The sequence below is a fragment of the Thermobia domestica genome, chromosome 2, assembly GCF_964235325.1.
Source record: "Thermobia domestica chromosome 2, izTheDome1.hap1.1, whole genome shotgun sequence".
NCBI classification, from domain to species: domain Eukaryota; kingdom Metazoa; phylum Arthropoda; class Insecta; order Zygentoma; family Lepismatidae; genus Thermobia; species Thermobia domestica.
The window spans coordinates 14,033,513-14,050,214 of NC_137455.1; the positions used below are offsets into that span (position 1 = coordinate 14,033,513).

General features: G+C 36.8%; 2 protein-coding genes across 3 annotated transcripts in view; one reads left to right on the forward strand and one right to left on the reverse strand.

Moving 5' to 3' along the window:
* LOC145670258 (NACHT and WD repeat domain-containing protein 2) overlaps nucleotides 1-2,752 on the reverse strand; it is a 244,606-nt gene extending 241,854 nt beyond the window's left edge. The window contains exon 1 of the mRNA XM_081738676.1: nucleotides 2,312-2,752. The gene's annotated coding sequence lies outside the window, so the exon portion shown is untranslated. The remainder of the gene's footprint in view (nucleotides 1-2,311) is intronic.
* Nucleotides 2,753-14,772: 12,020 nt separating this feature from the next.
* LOC145670404 (uncharacterized) overlaps nucleotides 14,773-16,702 on the forward strand; it is a 60,566-nt gene continuing 58,636 nt past the window's right edge. For both annotated transcript variants that reach the window (XM_081739055.1, XM_081739050.1), the window contains exon 1: nucleotides 14,773-14,920. In XM_081739055.1, coding sequence (XP_081595181.1) covers nucleotides 14,857-14,920 — 64 coding nt within the window. In that variant the 5' untranslated portion in view covers nucleotides 14,773-14,856. The remainder of the gene's footprint in view (nucleotides 14,921-16,702) is intronic.

Here is a 16,702-nt window from a genome sequence, read left to right on the forward strand (position 1 = left end):
TAGTGTTTTTTTTTTTTTTAAAAATACAACTTTTTGTTGGCTTGGAACATTGTTAATCTGGTGGTATTCCAGAATATATGAAAGAATGTCTCTCTGTGGATGTTTGCATGTTACAATATTTCATCAAATTGTATCCATTAGTTTAAACGTTGGAAGTTTTTTTTTTTTTTTTTTTTTTTTACGTTGAATGGTTCATCCCTGTATACAGATTACATTAGTGCGCCTTCCGCCATCTTGGATTTTTACAATTAGTGGAACTACGTATTAAAATGCTGAAAATATTTATGCATGTAAGTCAATATGGCTTCAAATGAGCTCAACTTCGTTCACGTAACGACCAATCCTCGGTTCTAGGGAATTAAAATGCCGGTACATAAACAAGCACACACACACAATGTATTAAAGAACCTTCAATTCTAACTCCAAACTAAGGGCATAGAAAAAAGGTCAACTCACATAATGATGTCAGTGTATTTACAAGATCTCATTTATTTTTCATCTATAATTAATCTGTGCTTAAGAAAACAAAACGATTTTTCTTAATAAAATGTAATCAGGATTAGTTTTTATGCTACGTCTAAATGCTGTATCATCTCTGCTCAATTTGATAGTTTTTTTTTTTAATGTAATCTAACATTTCACGTATATAATTGGTGTAATTGTCATTTAGAAATTTGTGTAGTTATCAAAAGAGAACTGCAAACAGTACAGTCGAATCCAGCTATCGTTGATAAAGTTGACTTTCGCCGCATCATGATTCATCCAAATTGATTCACAGGATTCTAATTCTGCAAAATTCCTTATAGGAGGGAGGGGTAAGAATCAACATATCTTTTACGAAATGAAAAAAAATGTTCATTATTATGCAAAAAAGATAATTTGTACAAAGTTGTTGCATTTATCATTAACGTGGCGGAGATAATTACATATTACAACATGTGTCATCGAAAAAAATCTTCGAGTAGGTAAACAAAGAATCTGATATGATGAGTGATACTGACAATTCTAGCAAATATGACAGTACATATGACGCATGACATAAGACTATATAATAGCAAAACGAAGGATAAAAATATCACATGTCATTTTAACAAAAGTGTTTGCGTCGCGATATATTTGTGATCCACATGTGGATATCTCCGCGTTCTTTATACTCAAACGGTTTCATTTCGTTAAGGTACAAGCATTAAAGGGAAGTTGCATCTGGTTTTGTACACAGAAATCATGCAAATAAAGGCTAATAATAATATAAATATTGTACAATAAAGAATAAAAGCACTGTTGCAGTGCCTGCGATAATAATAATCATTTGAAAAAAAAAACTATAAATTCAAATCAAGAGAATAATCTATAATATGTTGCACACTTACTAAAACTATACGTGGTTGCTAACAATTATCAGAACAAATTTGATTTGAGATTCTTTTTAACACGTTATCTAACATGTTCACCGGAAGCTTACTAATTTTTCTCGAACATAGATTTAATTTTAATAATTTGTTTATTATATATAAAATTAAAAAAATGAATCTCAAACAGATGATTGACAAAATGACGAAGCATTGAGGTTTATAAAAATGGATCTATTATTAAAAAATCTTTGTATCTGACTGTAATGAATTGTTTAAGAAATATTGTGTCAGAGCATAGTCAAAACCTCTATGGGAGATTAAAGGCTTGACTTTATACAGTGTGTGTACCGGAATTTCAGTGTACTTGTGTGTACTGTAATTTCAGAAGTCCGTTTGATTATTAGAAAAAAAAAAAATTAATTGATTTATAAAATAATAATCTACAGTAGTATAGTGTAAATTTAAATACGTTTTATACAATTTGATGTGTTTATTTTGCCATATTTAAAGCAAGAATTATGATTTTTCTTATTAGTAGAATAATAAGAAGAACTAGAAAAATATATTACACGTATTTTAAAATTTCAAAGTGTCTTGATGAATTATTGTGAATATGTTTTGTAAAAGCTGTAAGTTATTTTCAATTCGTTATGGTACTAATATAGTTTATCAAACTGTATACCAATTGTTGCTAGATGAAATTATACTACTAAAACTAAATAAATAAAGGCAAAACATCTTGATAATTGCAACAGGTAAGACTTAACTAAATATTTGTTTTGTTTTTTTTAATAGACAAAAACATCTTGTGACGAAATATTGACATTAATTCCAAAAATTCCTAAAGCATAAAAGAAATTCTTTCGTTTTTTGTTAATTGCCAAGACGATATTTTCCTGCCTGCTAAATTATGCATATTTTAGTGATACTTAAGTGTGAACTGAGGTAATATTACCTACCTGTGCGCATAGCTTCTCGATGCACCATACTATTATCAACAAGATAACGTCTTGATTAGATAATGCCGTTTTAGTACTTAACAACAGAATAGTCTTCCAGAGGCAGTGATACGGCTCTCTTTTTGACCGTATATCGAAGATTAGCTTTAAGCCCTAATCACGTCAACTTCTTGACCGAACCGGTATAAGCCACTTTCTCTCGGCAAACATTAAAACCTCAAATCTTTTTGACTGGAAGAGACTGGTCTTTCCAATCGCCCACTCTTACCACTTCCAGTCCTGGACAACGTGGAGCATCAACAGCGGCTAAATTTGGAGCCTGGGGCCTGATGAGCAGCGCGTCCATTGGACAACTACACGAACCCCTTTCCTGGACCTATAAATGGACTCTTCCCAACATTCGTCAGGGAAAATAATCAATGCATTTTCTCGTGCAGTGCGCAGGCGTCATGGATGCTGTGAGGAGCAACCTGAACAAGTGAGTGTGCGTAGCTGTGAGACGTTTTCGAGAGATTAAACCGAAGACTTCAAAGGGTTCTGATAGGGAGGGGGGATGGCAGCAAGGGAAAGATACAGGACTTCCCGTTCTCCCCACTGAATGACGTCAAAGGCGAGGCACAGGGACCGCTGCCGTAGCAAATAGGCATACAAATATTGCACTCACGCAACCTTCAATTCATTGATGCATATAGGGTGTCCGGGAATTCATGGTATAAAAATTGTGCTTTTATTTTACAGGTGCAAGTGTTCATAAATATATATCATGAACATATCTAGAACATATTTACCGAATTGAATAATACAAAGAACATATCTCTCCCTGTTCTATCTCAGTATTTACAAGAGTTCTTTGTATATTCAATTAAAACACAGTAAACAAATTAAGTTGTCAATATTGTAAAGTTTACGGAGTTATTTTTGGTCTTTCCTAACCAAGTTTACTTCCTGTTTCCTTCTTGCAAGCTTGTTATCGGAATTACGGAAATATGAATCTAGAATAGTTTTCGAGCGCTCTCACATTACTTGCTCACAAAATTTGTAACAAAAATCAGTGGCATAGCTAAGTGTATAATTCAGGAGGGCTAGCTCGGAATAATGATAAGTTTTACAAGTGCCAAATGGTATGAGAGTAGTTTTTTGTCAGCCAAGCTCTAAATCGAACTTGCTCTAAGCCGCAATAAGAAGTATAATTTATCATGTTATTGTTATAAGGGAATGAAATTTTCGCACTATATGATCACCACCATCATCATCATAGGTATTCTGCCATTATTAGAAGGTCATTTGCCGCAACCGAGAAGCTTCCATGTTCCACGGTCTTCCGCTAATCTCCACTTCAAGTAGGATTTTTCTGTTTTGATGCCGTCCATCAATTGTAAACTCCTTCGCCCCCTCCCTCTCTTTCCTGAAACCATACCCTCTATCACGTCCCTCATGATACAGTTCCTTCTTAAGGGGGTGTGGTGGTTCAGTGGTAGAGCGGTGACATCTGGTACGTGGGGTCCTTGGTTCGATTCCTATGCTAAGTAACTTTGTGGTGCACAATATCGTGTCCGTGAGTTTTCTCGGTTACTCCCATTCCCTCCCACATTCCCATTCCACCAATTATTTCATCATCATTCACTTGAATTAATCATCATCCCCCTTAGCCTAAAGGGCATAATCGTGGGACGTTAAACTGAAAGATTTCATTTCATTTTAATTTCAGTTCCTTCTTAGCCAATGTCCCAACCTGGGGCCGCAGTGGCTTAGTGGTAGAGCGTTCACCGCTGGTGCTCGGGGTCCAGGGTTCGACACCAGCACCCGCCAAGTGAACTTTGTGATGGACAAACACCGTGTGCGTGGGTTTCCTCGGGGTTCTCCCGTTTCCTCCCACTTTCTTCATTCCACCATTTCATTCATTACTCATCATCGCCGTCTCCTTTAGCCTAGCCGGCATAACCGTGGGACGTAAAACTCAAAGATTTCATTTCATTTCCAATGTCCCAATCAGTTTCTCTTCCTTTTCTTAATAACATCTAAAATTGTTCTTTCCTCCGTCCCATATTTCTAACACCCTCTCATTAGTCTTCCTCTCGACCAGTCTAATTCTCTCCATAGTTTCTAAAATAACTATTACTTCAAATAATAACGTTTTATAAGAATGATACTTCGGACTTTCCAAAATTAATATTAATGTAATATTGGTTTTTTACGGTATTACATACACAAAAGAAAGTAAAATAACATGAAGTTCGCCAATTTAATACTCAATGGTCATGCCCTGTAGGCAAAGAGGTAACGAACAATAAATCCAAGAAAATGATTATGAAACAATGGTTGAGTAAGATAGTAAGAAAAAACGGAAACAACGTTGTGCACTACCAAGTCACATATCCTGAGATTGAACCACAGAATTCTCACGTAGCAGAAATGAGTATTGTTCCATTGTACCACTGAGCCACGGTGACCTTGCTTAACTACCAAAACATCAGGTAAGCGGTCCTAGCAGCAGAGAGTAGATCTAACAATGGGAAACAGTAGACTAGGCAACTACCAAGTTGAGTCTACGTTGTAATTGGTCGTCTTGGTGACTATTTGCCAACGAACTAGCCAACTACCAACGTAATCGCTATGAAAGCAATTGGAAAAATGAAATGAAATTTTGGAGTTTTATGTCCCACCGTTATGCCGGCTAGGCTAAAGGAGACGGCGATGTTGGGAAATGAATGAAATGGTGGAATAAAGAAAGTGGGAGGAAATGCGAGAACCCCGAGGAAATCCACGCACACGGTGTTTGTCTACCACAAAGTTCACATAGCGGGAGCAGGGTTAGAACCCGGGACCCCATGCACCAGAGGTGAACGCTCTACCACTGAGCCAGAAAGCAATTGGAGAAATGACGGCAAATTGTTGGTTGGCCAACATAAACTGTTTGATAAATGACGGCAAATTATTGATTGGCCAACACAAACTATTGGGCAATTGACTACAAATTGCTTGTTGGACAGTAATTATGTATTTTAATGTATGTATTTTTGAATTTTATTGTTGAAATCCCAAAGTCCCAGCAATGTCGGCCGTTAGCCTTCGCACAGACTACCAAGTAGACTGCTGGTAGAATGAGAACATTGTAAATTTCATCCAAAAAATAAATGATTAACAAAATTCAGACATCTCAAAATTCTACCGTGAGTATAAATGTGATATGTTAAGTAAATAAACAAATAGGGGAAGATGGGTAATAAGAGACACTCGGGGTAATAAGAGACAAAATGTTAACAATTTTCAAGTCACATTTCTGATTTTTTGTGTGTATATACTTTGTTACTGGGCAACGCAATATAAATTAATTTCATTTCTTCCCAATGTACAGGAAGACTGCGAAAAAAAATATTTATTTTAAAATTTTAGTTGTTGTCTCTTATTACCTCGTATGGGGTAATAAGAGACGCTGTCCAAATCTATTTAATGCTGTGGCTTGTCATTCAACTGAGGTTACAAAGGATCAGTGGCGTAGCAGCTGCTCCCGCAACCCCCGCAGTGCGGGGGGGGCCGAGGTATACGGGGCCCCGAAGTCTTGTGATGAATAAAGATTTAAAGAAGTAGAGCTTCAACCTTACTTCTGTTGGCTTTACAACTAGGGCCCCTTCTATATACTTTGCGGGGAGGCCTGCAAAAGTGTGCTACGCCACTGCAAAGGATATACTTAAGATGTATTCTATTGCCCTACCTACTTACATGTTTTTATTCTTCCTACTTTTCTGTCAATTGCCATATGAAAATTAAGGTTAGTGAAAGGCGTACTTGAAAGTTGAGTGCTTTTAAATACAAACTAGCCTATACAAATTACAGCCTTTTATAATTTGTGAAGTTTTGCACTCATTCCGATCGTTTTGGAATGACAAAAATTACACATTGTAGCCATATAAACCAATTATTATTATTATTATTATTATTATTATTATTATTATTATTATTATTATTATTATTATTATTATTATTATTATTATTATTATTATTATTATATTATGGTGGTGGTGGTGGGGGTGGTGGACAACATCGTGCTCATGTGTTTTCTCGGGGTACTCCCGTTTCCTCCCGCATTCTCATTCCACCAATTCTTCCATCATCATTCATTTGCCTTAATCGTTCGTTTACCTTAGCCTAAATGGCATAAACGTAATACGTTAAATACAAACATTTCACTTCATTTAAATATTCCAAATATGTATATAAAAAAAAAGCAGAGTTATACTGTATACAGAAATTGACTTTAAAAATTAAAAAAAAATCAAATACCAAACGTGTGTCAAATCACTCCATTTTTAATTAAAATTATATCGTAATGAATAACATTTCTATTCATCGGTGAAAGTAATGTCAAATCATCCAAGTTCTAACCCTAGTCCTTAACCATTGTTTCTTTTCTTGTCTTGATGTAATCCTTGATGAGTGTATATTTGAGGACCAGTTCAACCTTAATACGTGGGATCATTCTACAAAAGAGATGGAGTGGGTTGTGGCTCAAGTGGGTCAATAGGACGTGACCCCTGACCCACCGTCCCACTCTGCCTAGTGGGTTGTAGACAGCATCTTCTGAACACTGGTGCCTCAATTTTGCTTCCTTTTTCATTTGTTTTTTATTTATTACCTGAGCTATCTAACTGAAAAAAGAACTTGAAGAACTTTTGGATATTGATACGGTATTTGTAACTGTAGCAATAGAACTTAGTACAGTACTAGACTTTCCAAACAAAGACGAATATTTCTTCCTTTACGTTGGCCTACCTAACCTTGATTTCAGACTTTCAAATTCCATCCTATTTTCCACTGAAAAGTATCTGTAATCTAACAAGGAAATAATTATATATGATAATTAAATTGAAATTCATCGTAATATGGCCCATAACAAACACTTTACCATTTTACTGTATATCGCAAAGGTCAGATTCATCGGTATTGTAACAGAGCGGTGCTTGAGCGATTGGCCGTAGAAATTCAAACTCCGATTAGTGATAATTTCACAGGCTTGTTTTTATTACAAGTGTAAACTCTTTAGTCAGTGGAGAGGAGGGTGTGGATCATGGGTCAGAGTTGATGACGATGGGTTTTGGTAAGTTAGAGTGAGTCATGGTGGATGGTGGCTCGGAGTGGGTTACAGTGGTCAAGAATGGGTCATGGTTTGGCGGTGGGTCAGAGTGGGACACGGTGGAAGGTGGATTGTGGGTCAGAGTGGGTCATATGTCACGGTGGTTTAGTGAGTCATGGGTCAAGATTTCACTGACCCACGCCATCTACAACACAAACGTTTAGGTTTACATAAAAACGCTTTTTTCTGGATTTTCTTGAAAACTACGCATTGGAATTTGCACTCGCCCATAATTATTTTGTTCAGTATAATGAGCTGTATCGATTGGGATATGTCTTATCTTTGTACTCTTTTTCCCTTTATACCTCCCCCCCCAAAAAAAAATCTTGTAAAATTTCTATTCAAACAAGGTAGCATTAATAAGTAGAGAAGAGCCTTTAGTAGCCATTTTATTGTAAAGTCTGATTGAGGTCTGTTATTAAGGTATCGTACAGAATCTTAATTTCCTTCACCAGAAGAACGACACAGATTCTAGGGCAATTTGTATGATGAAAACAGGTAACACAAAGCCTTTTGGAGGTATTGAATGTCAGCGTATAGTTGCGTAGGGTTATTGGGTCCGCGCGATCCCCTAGAGATGCTTACAATCCCAGCTAGCGCTGCTGACTTATGCAGAGAACACGCGATGTTTAGATGAAAAAGGAAGATTTTTAAGAAAAAATCATTACTCATCACACAAAATGTAGCCACTATTTTAAATTTGTAACAGAATATAACGAATGGTAGTCGCAAACACATACTTCCAATAATTAGAAAGATGTTTATTATAATATAAATAAGGAATACAAATATTGTAAACTATTTAACCAAAGAATGAAAGCAAATGTTCTTACAATATTTTCTAGAGCAGAGGTTCTCAAACTTTGCCCGTGACGCACCCTCTACGATAGTCTACGTGCAACACGTGCATTTGCATGGGGCGTCAGAATCTGTCGTAACTATATTTAAAGTATTTCCTGTTGGAAACAAATTTCATAATGATGGTAGTTAAATTTACTAAGCTCACCTTCTATTTCAATACTACTTATATCCACAAATCATGTTTAGGTCCCATTAGTTTAAGGTCATATGGACAGTGCTAAAGCAAATGATCAAACAAACCTCAGCATGAATTCCTTGAGTATTGTCAAATACAAGAACTCAATTCTCAATCATGTGCCAAGGAGTGCTACTATCCAATGAGAAGCATGCTCAACTACTAAGCGCGTCTGAACACCACACGGAAAGACGTGTACAATGATGATTTTACTTCATAATGTTAAATTTTAGAATTATATTTCCTTAAAATGGAGTTACCTTTTCAGCTTTTTCTGGCTAAAAATGAATTAGTTTTATGAAACTACATGCTTCTATCATTCAACTCTATTTGTGAGTCTGTGCGTTCCGTGATAACTTCTGTGAAATTCCAATTTTAATGATTAGTGCATGTAACTTTCTCCATACTTAGGAAATATTGTGTGGAATTGAAATCCGTCAAGAATAAGGGGTACAACTCAATCCAATCTTGCAAGTTCCCTATATATCATATGATAAAATAATTTTCCAGTCTAACTTGGTTAAATATAATTAGATTAGATTGAATATAATATGATCTGTGTATATTCAATGAATTTAAAAAGTTTGTTCCTGAATTATCTATGTCTGTCAGTCTATTATTTGCGAAATTTTCAATTTTGAGCCCTCCATTCGACCGTTCCCGAGATATTGGCCAAAAAAAAAAAGTTCCCGATTTCGGGATATTTACATATTATCATATTTAATTTTTTTTCATTTAATCAATTGCCTACAATTTGTATTATAATTTTCTAATTATTTTTATTACAATTACAATTTATGTTAATATAATTATCTATATTGTATTATCTATTGAATTTAATCAAATGAATTTAATATACAATTTCATATCAATTAAAAAAATAATTCTTTTTAAGTTCTGGCAATGCTCTTTGAGCATTTTCAACTGGTTTCTTCGTGACTTCTCGATACTCCTCATTGCTTGAGGTTTAAAAGAAAAATCAAACGAATTGTTTTGAGTTTAACGTACAACGCTTATGCCGTTTAGACTAAGGGTAGGGATGCGCACGAGACAAGATTTGTGGCTGTCTCGTCTCGAAAATGTGCTGTAAAAATGGTGTCTCGACTCGAAAAATGTATATTTCTCTATTGGAAGAGCCATGTCTCGACTCGAATTTTGTGAGGAAAATCCTGTCTCGGCTCGTCTCGTGCACATCCCTAGCTAAGGGAGACGGATGATTAAAGCAAGTGAATGATTATGGGAGAATTAGTGGAATGAGAATGTGGGAGGAAACGGAAGTACCCGAGAAAACACATGAGCACGATGTTGTCCACCACAAACTTACTTGGTCGGGGATCAAACCAGGGGCCCCAAAAATACGCGCTCTACCCACTGAGCCACCGTGCTACTTTGTTTATGAAAAGATGAAAAGAACAACAAACATAGGAATTTAGATCTAATCTTTCATAGATCTTGGAGCATTCATTCAAGACATTTAATTGTATAATACTACTGATACAGTTTTTTTTTTCCTGCGTAGCGGGCCGCGGTGGCTCAGTGGTAGAGCGTTCATCTCTGGTGCATGGGGTCCTCGGTCCGATAACACCTCGCGCCAAGTGAACTTTGTGGTGGACAAACAATGTGTGCGTTGAGTTTTCCCGGGTGTTCTGCCGTTTCCTCCTACTTTCTTCGTTTCATTAATTTCCCATCATCACCGTCTCCTTTAGCCTAGCCAGCATAACCGTGGGACGTAAAACTTAAAGATTTCATGTCATTTCATTTTTCCTGCGTACAGCGTAGATCTATTTTCCAAAATCGCCACTCACTTTTAAAGACTGTCTGATCTTTCTGATATATTCTTTGTGATTTGTGCTATATAGAGTAGCTACGGTGCTTACAATATTCCACGGCAAAACATCTTGCAGTAATTAACTCCCAGAAATGATGATTCACGCATATAACGGCAGTTAAAAGTGATCAACTCTTTTAAATTCATGAGTGTATAACTTAATGTTTTAAATAGTCACCGATATGGACACTGTGTTTCCGATATGTAAACAAACTTCACTAATGAATCCTGATGAAATATGAAATATCATGCCTTGGAATTAAACAATGAACAAAAATAATTCTGTGCGTAAAAACAAGCAATCTAAGTGAAAATTTGTATTTATTTAACGTCTCAGTAGTGCATTGAAAATGTGCTTTCAGAGTAATGCTACTAAATATAATTTAAATACTAGTAACAATAACATTTTAACAATTTCAAAACGTAAGAGCTTAAAATAAACAGTAGAGCAATATATGAGGGACGTTCAATTTATAACTAGAATTTTTTTCAGGTGTTGTTATGCACAGCTTGGCGTCCGTGTCCCATTCTGCGATAAGGTAATCCTCACACTTTTCTGCAACAACGGACAGTTGAAGAGATAGAGTCTCAGAGAGGGGCGATGGACACTAGCAACAAGCCTGGCAGTGTGGAGCTGGCGACCTTAGTGGAGTAGCGCTGCATCCAGTGGCATATTTAGGGGGTACTTCCGGGCTTAAGCCCCCCCCGAAATCTTACTTACTTACTATATCTTGTAGAATTTTCACATTTTCAGGCAAAGCTCCCCCCGAAAGTTAGCAAAGCCCCCTCGAAACAAAATCGTAAATACGCCACTGGCTGCATCATTAAGTTTCTCCTGCAAAAAGACGTGAGATCTTACACGCGTACACTGCTCCTGAGATCTTAAGAAGATTAAGGCGCAATATTGTGAAGAAACTCTTTCTCACTCGCAAGTGTACGAATGGTGTTCAAAATTCAAGGCAGAAAGAGAATCCGTTCTCAACGTGGCCCGTACTCCACGTCGAGCTACTGCAGTAAACGAAACCAACATTCGTCGGGTGGAGTATCTCATTCTGAATAATTGACGCATCACTGTGAGAGATTTGAGTGCGAGAACAAACATCAGTGTAGGGAGTGTGGAAACAATCATCCACGAACACATGCAGTTCCGGAAAATCACAGTCAGATGGGTCGTTAACGTTCGACCAGAAGCAGTGTAAGGAAAACGTCTCGTCTTAGCATCTGCACCGACTTCAGAGAGAAAGCGAGAGCTTCTTTGGAAAGATAATCAACTGTGATGAGAGCTGGGTGTATCATTACTCCGGAGTCAAAGCATCCCACCACAGAGTAGAGGCATCCAGAATCTTCGCCGCCGAAAAAAAAAAAAAAAAAATCAATTCACAAGCGTCCGCTGCCAAAGTGATGCTCACGGTATTCTGGGACAAAGATAGGGTGATATGCACTGATTTCGAAGCAGACAGGGCCACAATCAATGCGGCGTACTACAGTAGCCTCCTCCGGATCAAAGTCAAAGAGGTTTTGAGAAGAAAACGACCACAGACGGTGAATGATGACGTCATCATCCTACATGACAACGCGCGTCCTCATACGTCCGACAACGTTCACAGCTATCACCAAACTTAGTTGGGAGATCTTAAACCATCCCGATCTGTCGCCTTGCGACTTCCATCTTTTTGGCCCCCTCAAGAAGCACTTAGGGGCCAAAAATTCCACACCGACGACGAAGTCAAAACGTGTGTACTGAAATGGCTTAAAGATCGTCCCAAAGAATCCCATGGCGCAGAATACGAGCACTCCCACACCTATGGGACAAGTGTGTGCGTGTACATGGGAAGTACCTTGAAAAAGAATAATAACTAATTTACATTCTCTATGTGATAGAGAAAAAGAAATTCTGGTTATAACTTGAACATTCCTCGTATTATTTGCTACTGGTAACCAGTGGCGAAGCGCACTACGAGGCTCTCAGGCCATGCTTACCCTGTTTTCTACCGTATATTTTCTTTATCTTTGGTTTCTTATAAAATAGCCAGTACTTCAACATTTCGGTTTTTCGGTAACAAAATAGTAGGTTTGAAACACTTGGAGACCCTTCCATATGAGCCTCACCAGCTCGCTAGACAGGTTTACGGGCTGTGCTGTTCAGTGAGCGAAGCTCGCTGGGGGTTACACGCATTGTTGGGAAGGTGCGAAGGCTCGCCTCTGGGAGTTTAGGTTTAGCGTTGAAGGCATCTTCCAATGCTAATCTATTATATAAAAGAGAACGCACAAATCCTTTGTTAGCTCATCACGCTAATACGGCTGAACCAATTTCTTTCATTTTTGGGGGGTTATTAGGATTTGGACCCTAGATGGTTTTTATCATATCACTTTAATTTTTAATTACCAGTGTCTTGAGATAATTGACCATTCAAGTGTCCATAACGTACAAATCCTTTGTTAGTTCATCATAGGTATAAAAATAAACGTATTTATATGCAACCCGCATGACCGTGTCACTCGGCGGGTTAACATAAATGGCAGGCGCTATAATGTTAACATTTACTGCAATTTGAAAGCGAAAAAGTAAAAATTATCTAAGTAACAAAGTTTATTGCGTTCCGGGGTGACCGCAGCGAAGCGGGGTGAACGCTGCTAGTATGTTATAAAATGATTTCCTTAACACAATGTAAGAAGTTTCTGTGTACAATTATGTGTTTCTATTATTGATAATTTGTTTAATTTAGGTATGTACTCTCATGAGTTATTCAGAGTAGCTGGTTTTCTCCCTACCTGAGGTCTGGTCCATAATAGCTTATAGAGTAAACAATGAAATGAAATGAAATCTTTAAGTTTAACGTCCCACGCTTATGGCGGTTAGGATAAAGGAGACGGTGAAGATGAGAAATGAATGAAATGGTGGAATGAAGAAAGTGGGAGGAAACGGGAGAACCCCGAGAAAACCCACGAGCACGATGTTTGTCCGTCACAGTCCACACGGCGCGAGCTGGGATCGAACCAGGGACCCCAAGCACCGGAGGTGAACGCAATACCACTGAGCCACCGCGACCCCCTTGTAGAATATAAGTCTGATATATTAAACATATGTATAAATTTATCAAACGCTGCCGTACAGGATAAAATAATTATATTTGTGAGTAATTTTAGTTGAGTCTTCCATTTGATAGAGTCAGTCGTGGGTATTTACGATTTTGTTTCGGGGACTTTGCTTGTTTCGGGAGGGGCTTTGTTAACTTTATTCTTGCAAATGTGAAAATTCTGCAGTGCATATAAAACAATAAAAAGTTGAGATAAAATTTCGGTGAGTGCTTAAGCCCTGAAGCCACACTCTTAAATATGTCACTGCACAGAATACAAGATTAAATATCAAGCGTTGATTCAAATAAAATTCCTTCTGAGCATTAACATTTCTAGTGGAGTCATTATGACGTGATGCATTAATTAAATGCAGTATTGTACTTACTTTAAAGTGGGAAGGATGGTGGCTCAGTGGTAGAACGTTCACCTCTGGTGCTTGGGGTAGCTGGTTCGATCCCAGCTCGCACCGTGTGGTCTTTCTGGTGGACAAACATCGTGCTCGTAGAATTTCTCAGGGTCCTCCTACTTTCTTCATTACACCATTTCATTCATTTCTAATCATCACCGTCTCCTTTAGCCTAACCAGCATACGCATGGGACGTAAAACTCAAATATTTCATTTCATTTTTTAAAGTGGGAGATGCAAGTAACAAACGCTTATCCAAGAAATTTGACAGTTAACTGTAAGAATGTACTTACTTTTCCTCTCCTTCCATTTTCAAAGATGTGGGAAATGAAAACAGCAAGTATGGAGGAAATTCCCCTCATCTCTCTGCAAATCCCAGACAGAAGAAAATATGAACTGCTCTTCAAAATATTTGTAGTGGAGCCAAATGGTAATATTCCATTAATATACAGTATATTGCGTGTTTTTCTCCATGTAAATATAATAATAATAATAATAATAATAATAATAATAATAATAATAATAATAATAATAATAATAATAATAATAATAATACTTTCAGTCTATTTTTGCTTATATAAATATTAATCCTTTCTTGTTAAGTTAGGCAACAACAACAATAATAAAAATACTATGTAAATATGCACATAAATTTAGCTCTAAAGAGTGTTAGAAATACAGCTAAGAAAGTTCTTTAAAATAAATAAACTTGGTAGTTTTTTTTTTTTTTTTGTTAAACTCAATAACGAAAATAGAATTCTGATTATAATTTTAAACATTTTATGATACATTAAATGTTATTTATGTTATTAGTTTATTGAGCCTACCCTACTTGGATTACGCTTCGCCACTGCCGATAACTCTGATTCATCTTCTGTGCTTTCTGGTTAGTTATTCAACTTAAACAGTGTGCTAAATTTATGGCCTACACTGATTGTTTTCTAATAAATAAAATCAGACATACACTGTAGGAAGAGGAAGATAAAGACGAAGAGAAGTGTGAAGTTTCATCACAGAATTCAGATTCAAAGTAGACAGATCCGGAATCTGGTATAATTTTTTAAAAATGCCACATTGTTTTATAAAATACTCAAAAAATATATTTCCTGAAGAGGAAGGCATAAATTCAGGTAATTATAAATTAAACAAGAACTTTCTACTATTTATTACATTTTATGAAAACATTTAGTTATAACTAAATTTAATATTCGTGTTTTTTGTATCATGTCTTATCAGTTGATCAAATGCGTCTTTGTACACAGATGATCTTTTTAATTAAAACTAGCACAACAACAATGAATTAAACGTTCCACTTATACACTATTTAGTACTGTAAACTTTGTATGGAGAAATATAAAATATTCCTGCTGATTAAATATGTTTAGTATTTTCTTATAGGGCTAAATCGTTTCACGTACAACAGCTTGATAGTTTCGATCATTTTTACAAGGTGTTGTCAAATTGATTTTTTCTATTACTTTTGCTTTACATTAAGGTACGACATGTTAGGTCTCCAGTTTGGTTGTCATTTTTCCAAAGGCAAACAAAGTGGCGTGGAGTTCTAGTTAGATGATCATACTTACATACATGCTATACCCCTATTCACTTTTTTCATCAGGAATTTCACTTTTACTACCTTAGAAAGTGTTTCTTAAGGCAGGAGTTGAATTATTGGGTGCAAATTCGTTGTAAATATAAATACAGCATATAGATTTATGCCATAAAAACGACAGGGTGCAGATTTTGTTGCACGGATCCATACATAAATTCATTACATATATACTTATTATTCAATAAATCTAATCTCTGTACATGAAACAATCATTTTTGGGGTGTGGACGTGCACTCCTCGGTGCAGATTCACTTTAGGAGAGCTTTAGTGAACATATACCATAAAAACTGTTGTGCAAACAGTATTAGTCTAACCAATTTGTGCTAGGTTTCCACTAAGAAGCACGAATGCTACTTAACCGAGTCAGAGTAGGAGAGCAGCATAGGGGCCTGCGCGGTATCGCGTCGGCGAGTCCGCAAGGAGCACGCGGATCAGCGATGGTGGGTATATACAAAAAAAATAGGACAAAACACTGTATATGGGATAGAAACAGTGTTTGCTTATGTATTTGTACGTTATTATGGGTGTTACAGGTTATTATATCGGGTGTTGCAAAATAAGTGTTACAACTCTTGGGAGGTGACTCCTACCACTGAGACAAGAAAAAAAGTTCTCTTGAACTTTCGCCTATCGGACATAGTTTCAGATCTACAAGGTGCCGAAAGCGTGGGAAAATGAGTTTCGGACGCCAATAGTTCGGAAACTATCCAACATAAAGAGGGCGGGTAAAAGATTCACTGAAGAAGTCGTACCTGCTGTATTGAATTTTGCATGTTTCACAATCTTACTATGCACGCGCAAGGGATTCCCCAAAGGAACGTAGGGAGTCCCGGATAATCTGCCAAATGAAAATTGATCTAAATGGATATGAATTGATAGTGTTTCTACCAGGTAACAATAATTCGTTTGTATTAAGTCGATATCTGGAACAAATACAAAATGGCGGATATCTTCATGCAAGTTGTGTGTGGTTGCATAATCGCCAAGTACGGATGCTGGCCAACAGTGACGTTCTGAGTATTAAGTGTAGCGAATTTGTTCTCAAATGCTCTAGAAAGACATCTGGAGTGTCGGTAGAAAACAACAGATGAAGCAGGGTGATTCACATGTGTGGAAACACGTAACGAAAAATGCCCAGAAATGCACTCATACTAAGTAAACGTGAGTTCAAAGCGTCGGAAATGTAAGGAATAGCATCAAGAACATGAAAGCCATTGCCGATTCACCAATAATATTACATCAATGCGATTAAATATGATGTGCACGGTTGCATACCAATAAGGGTGCAACAACTGAGGCC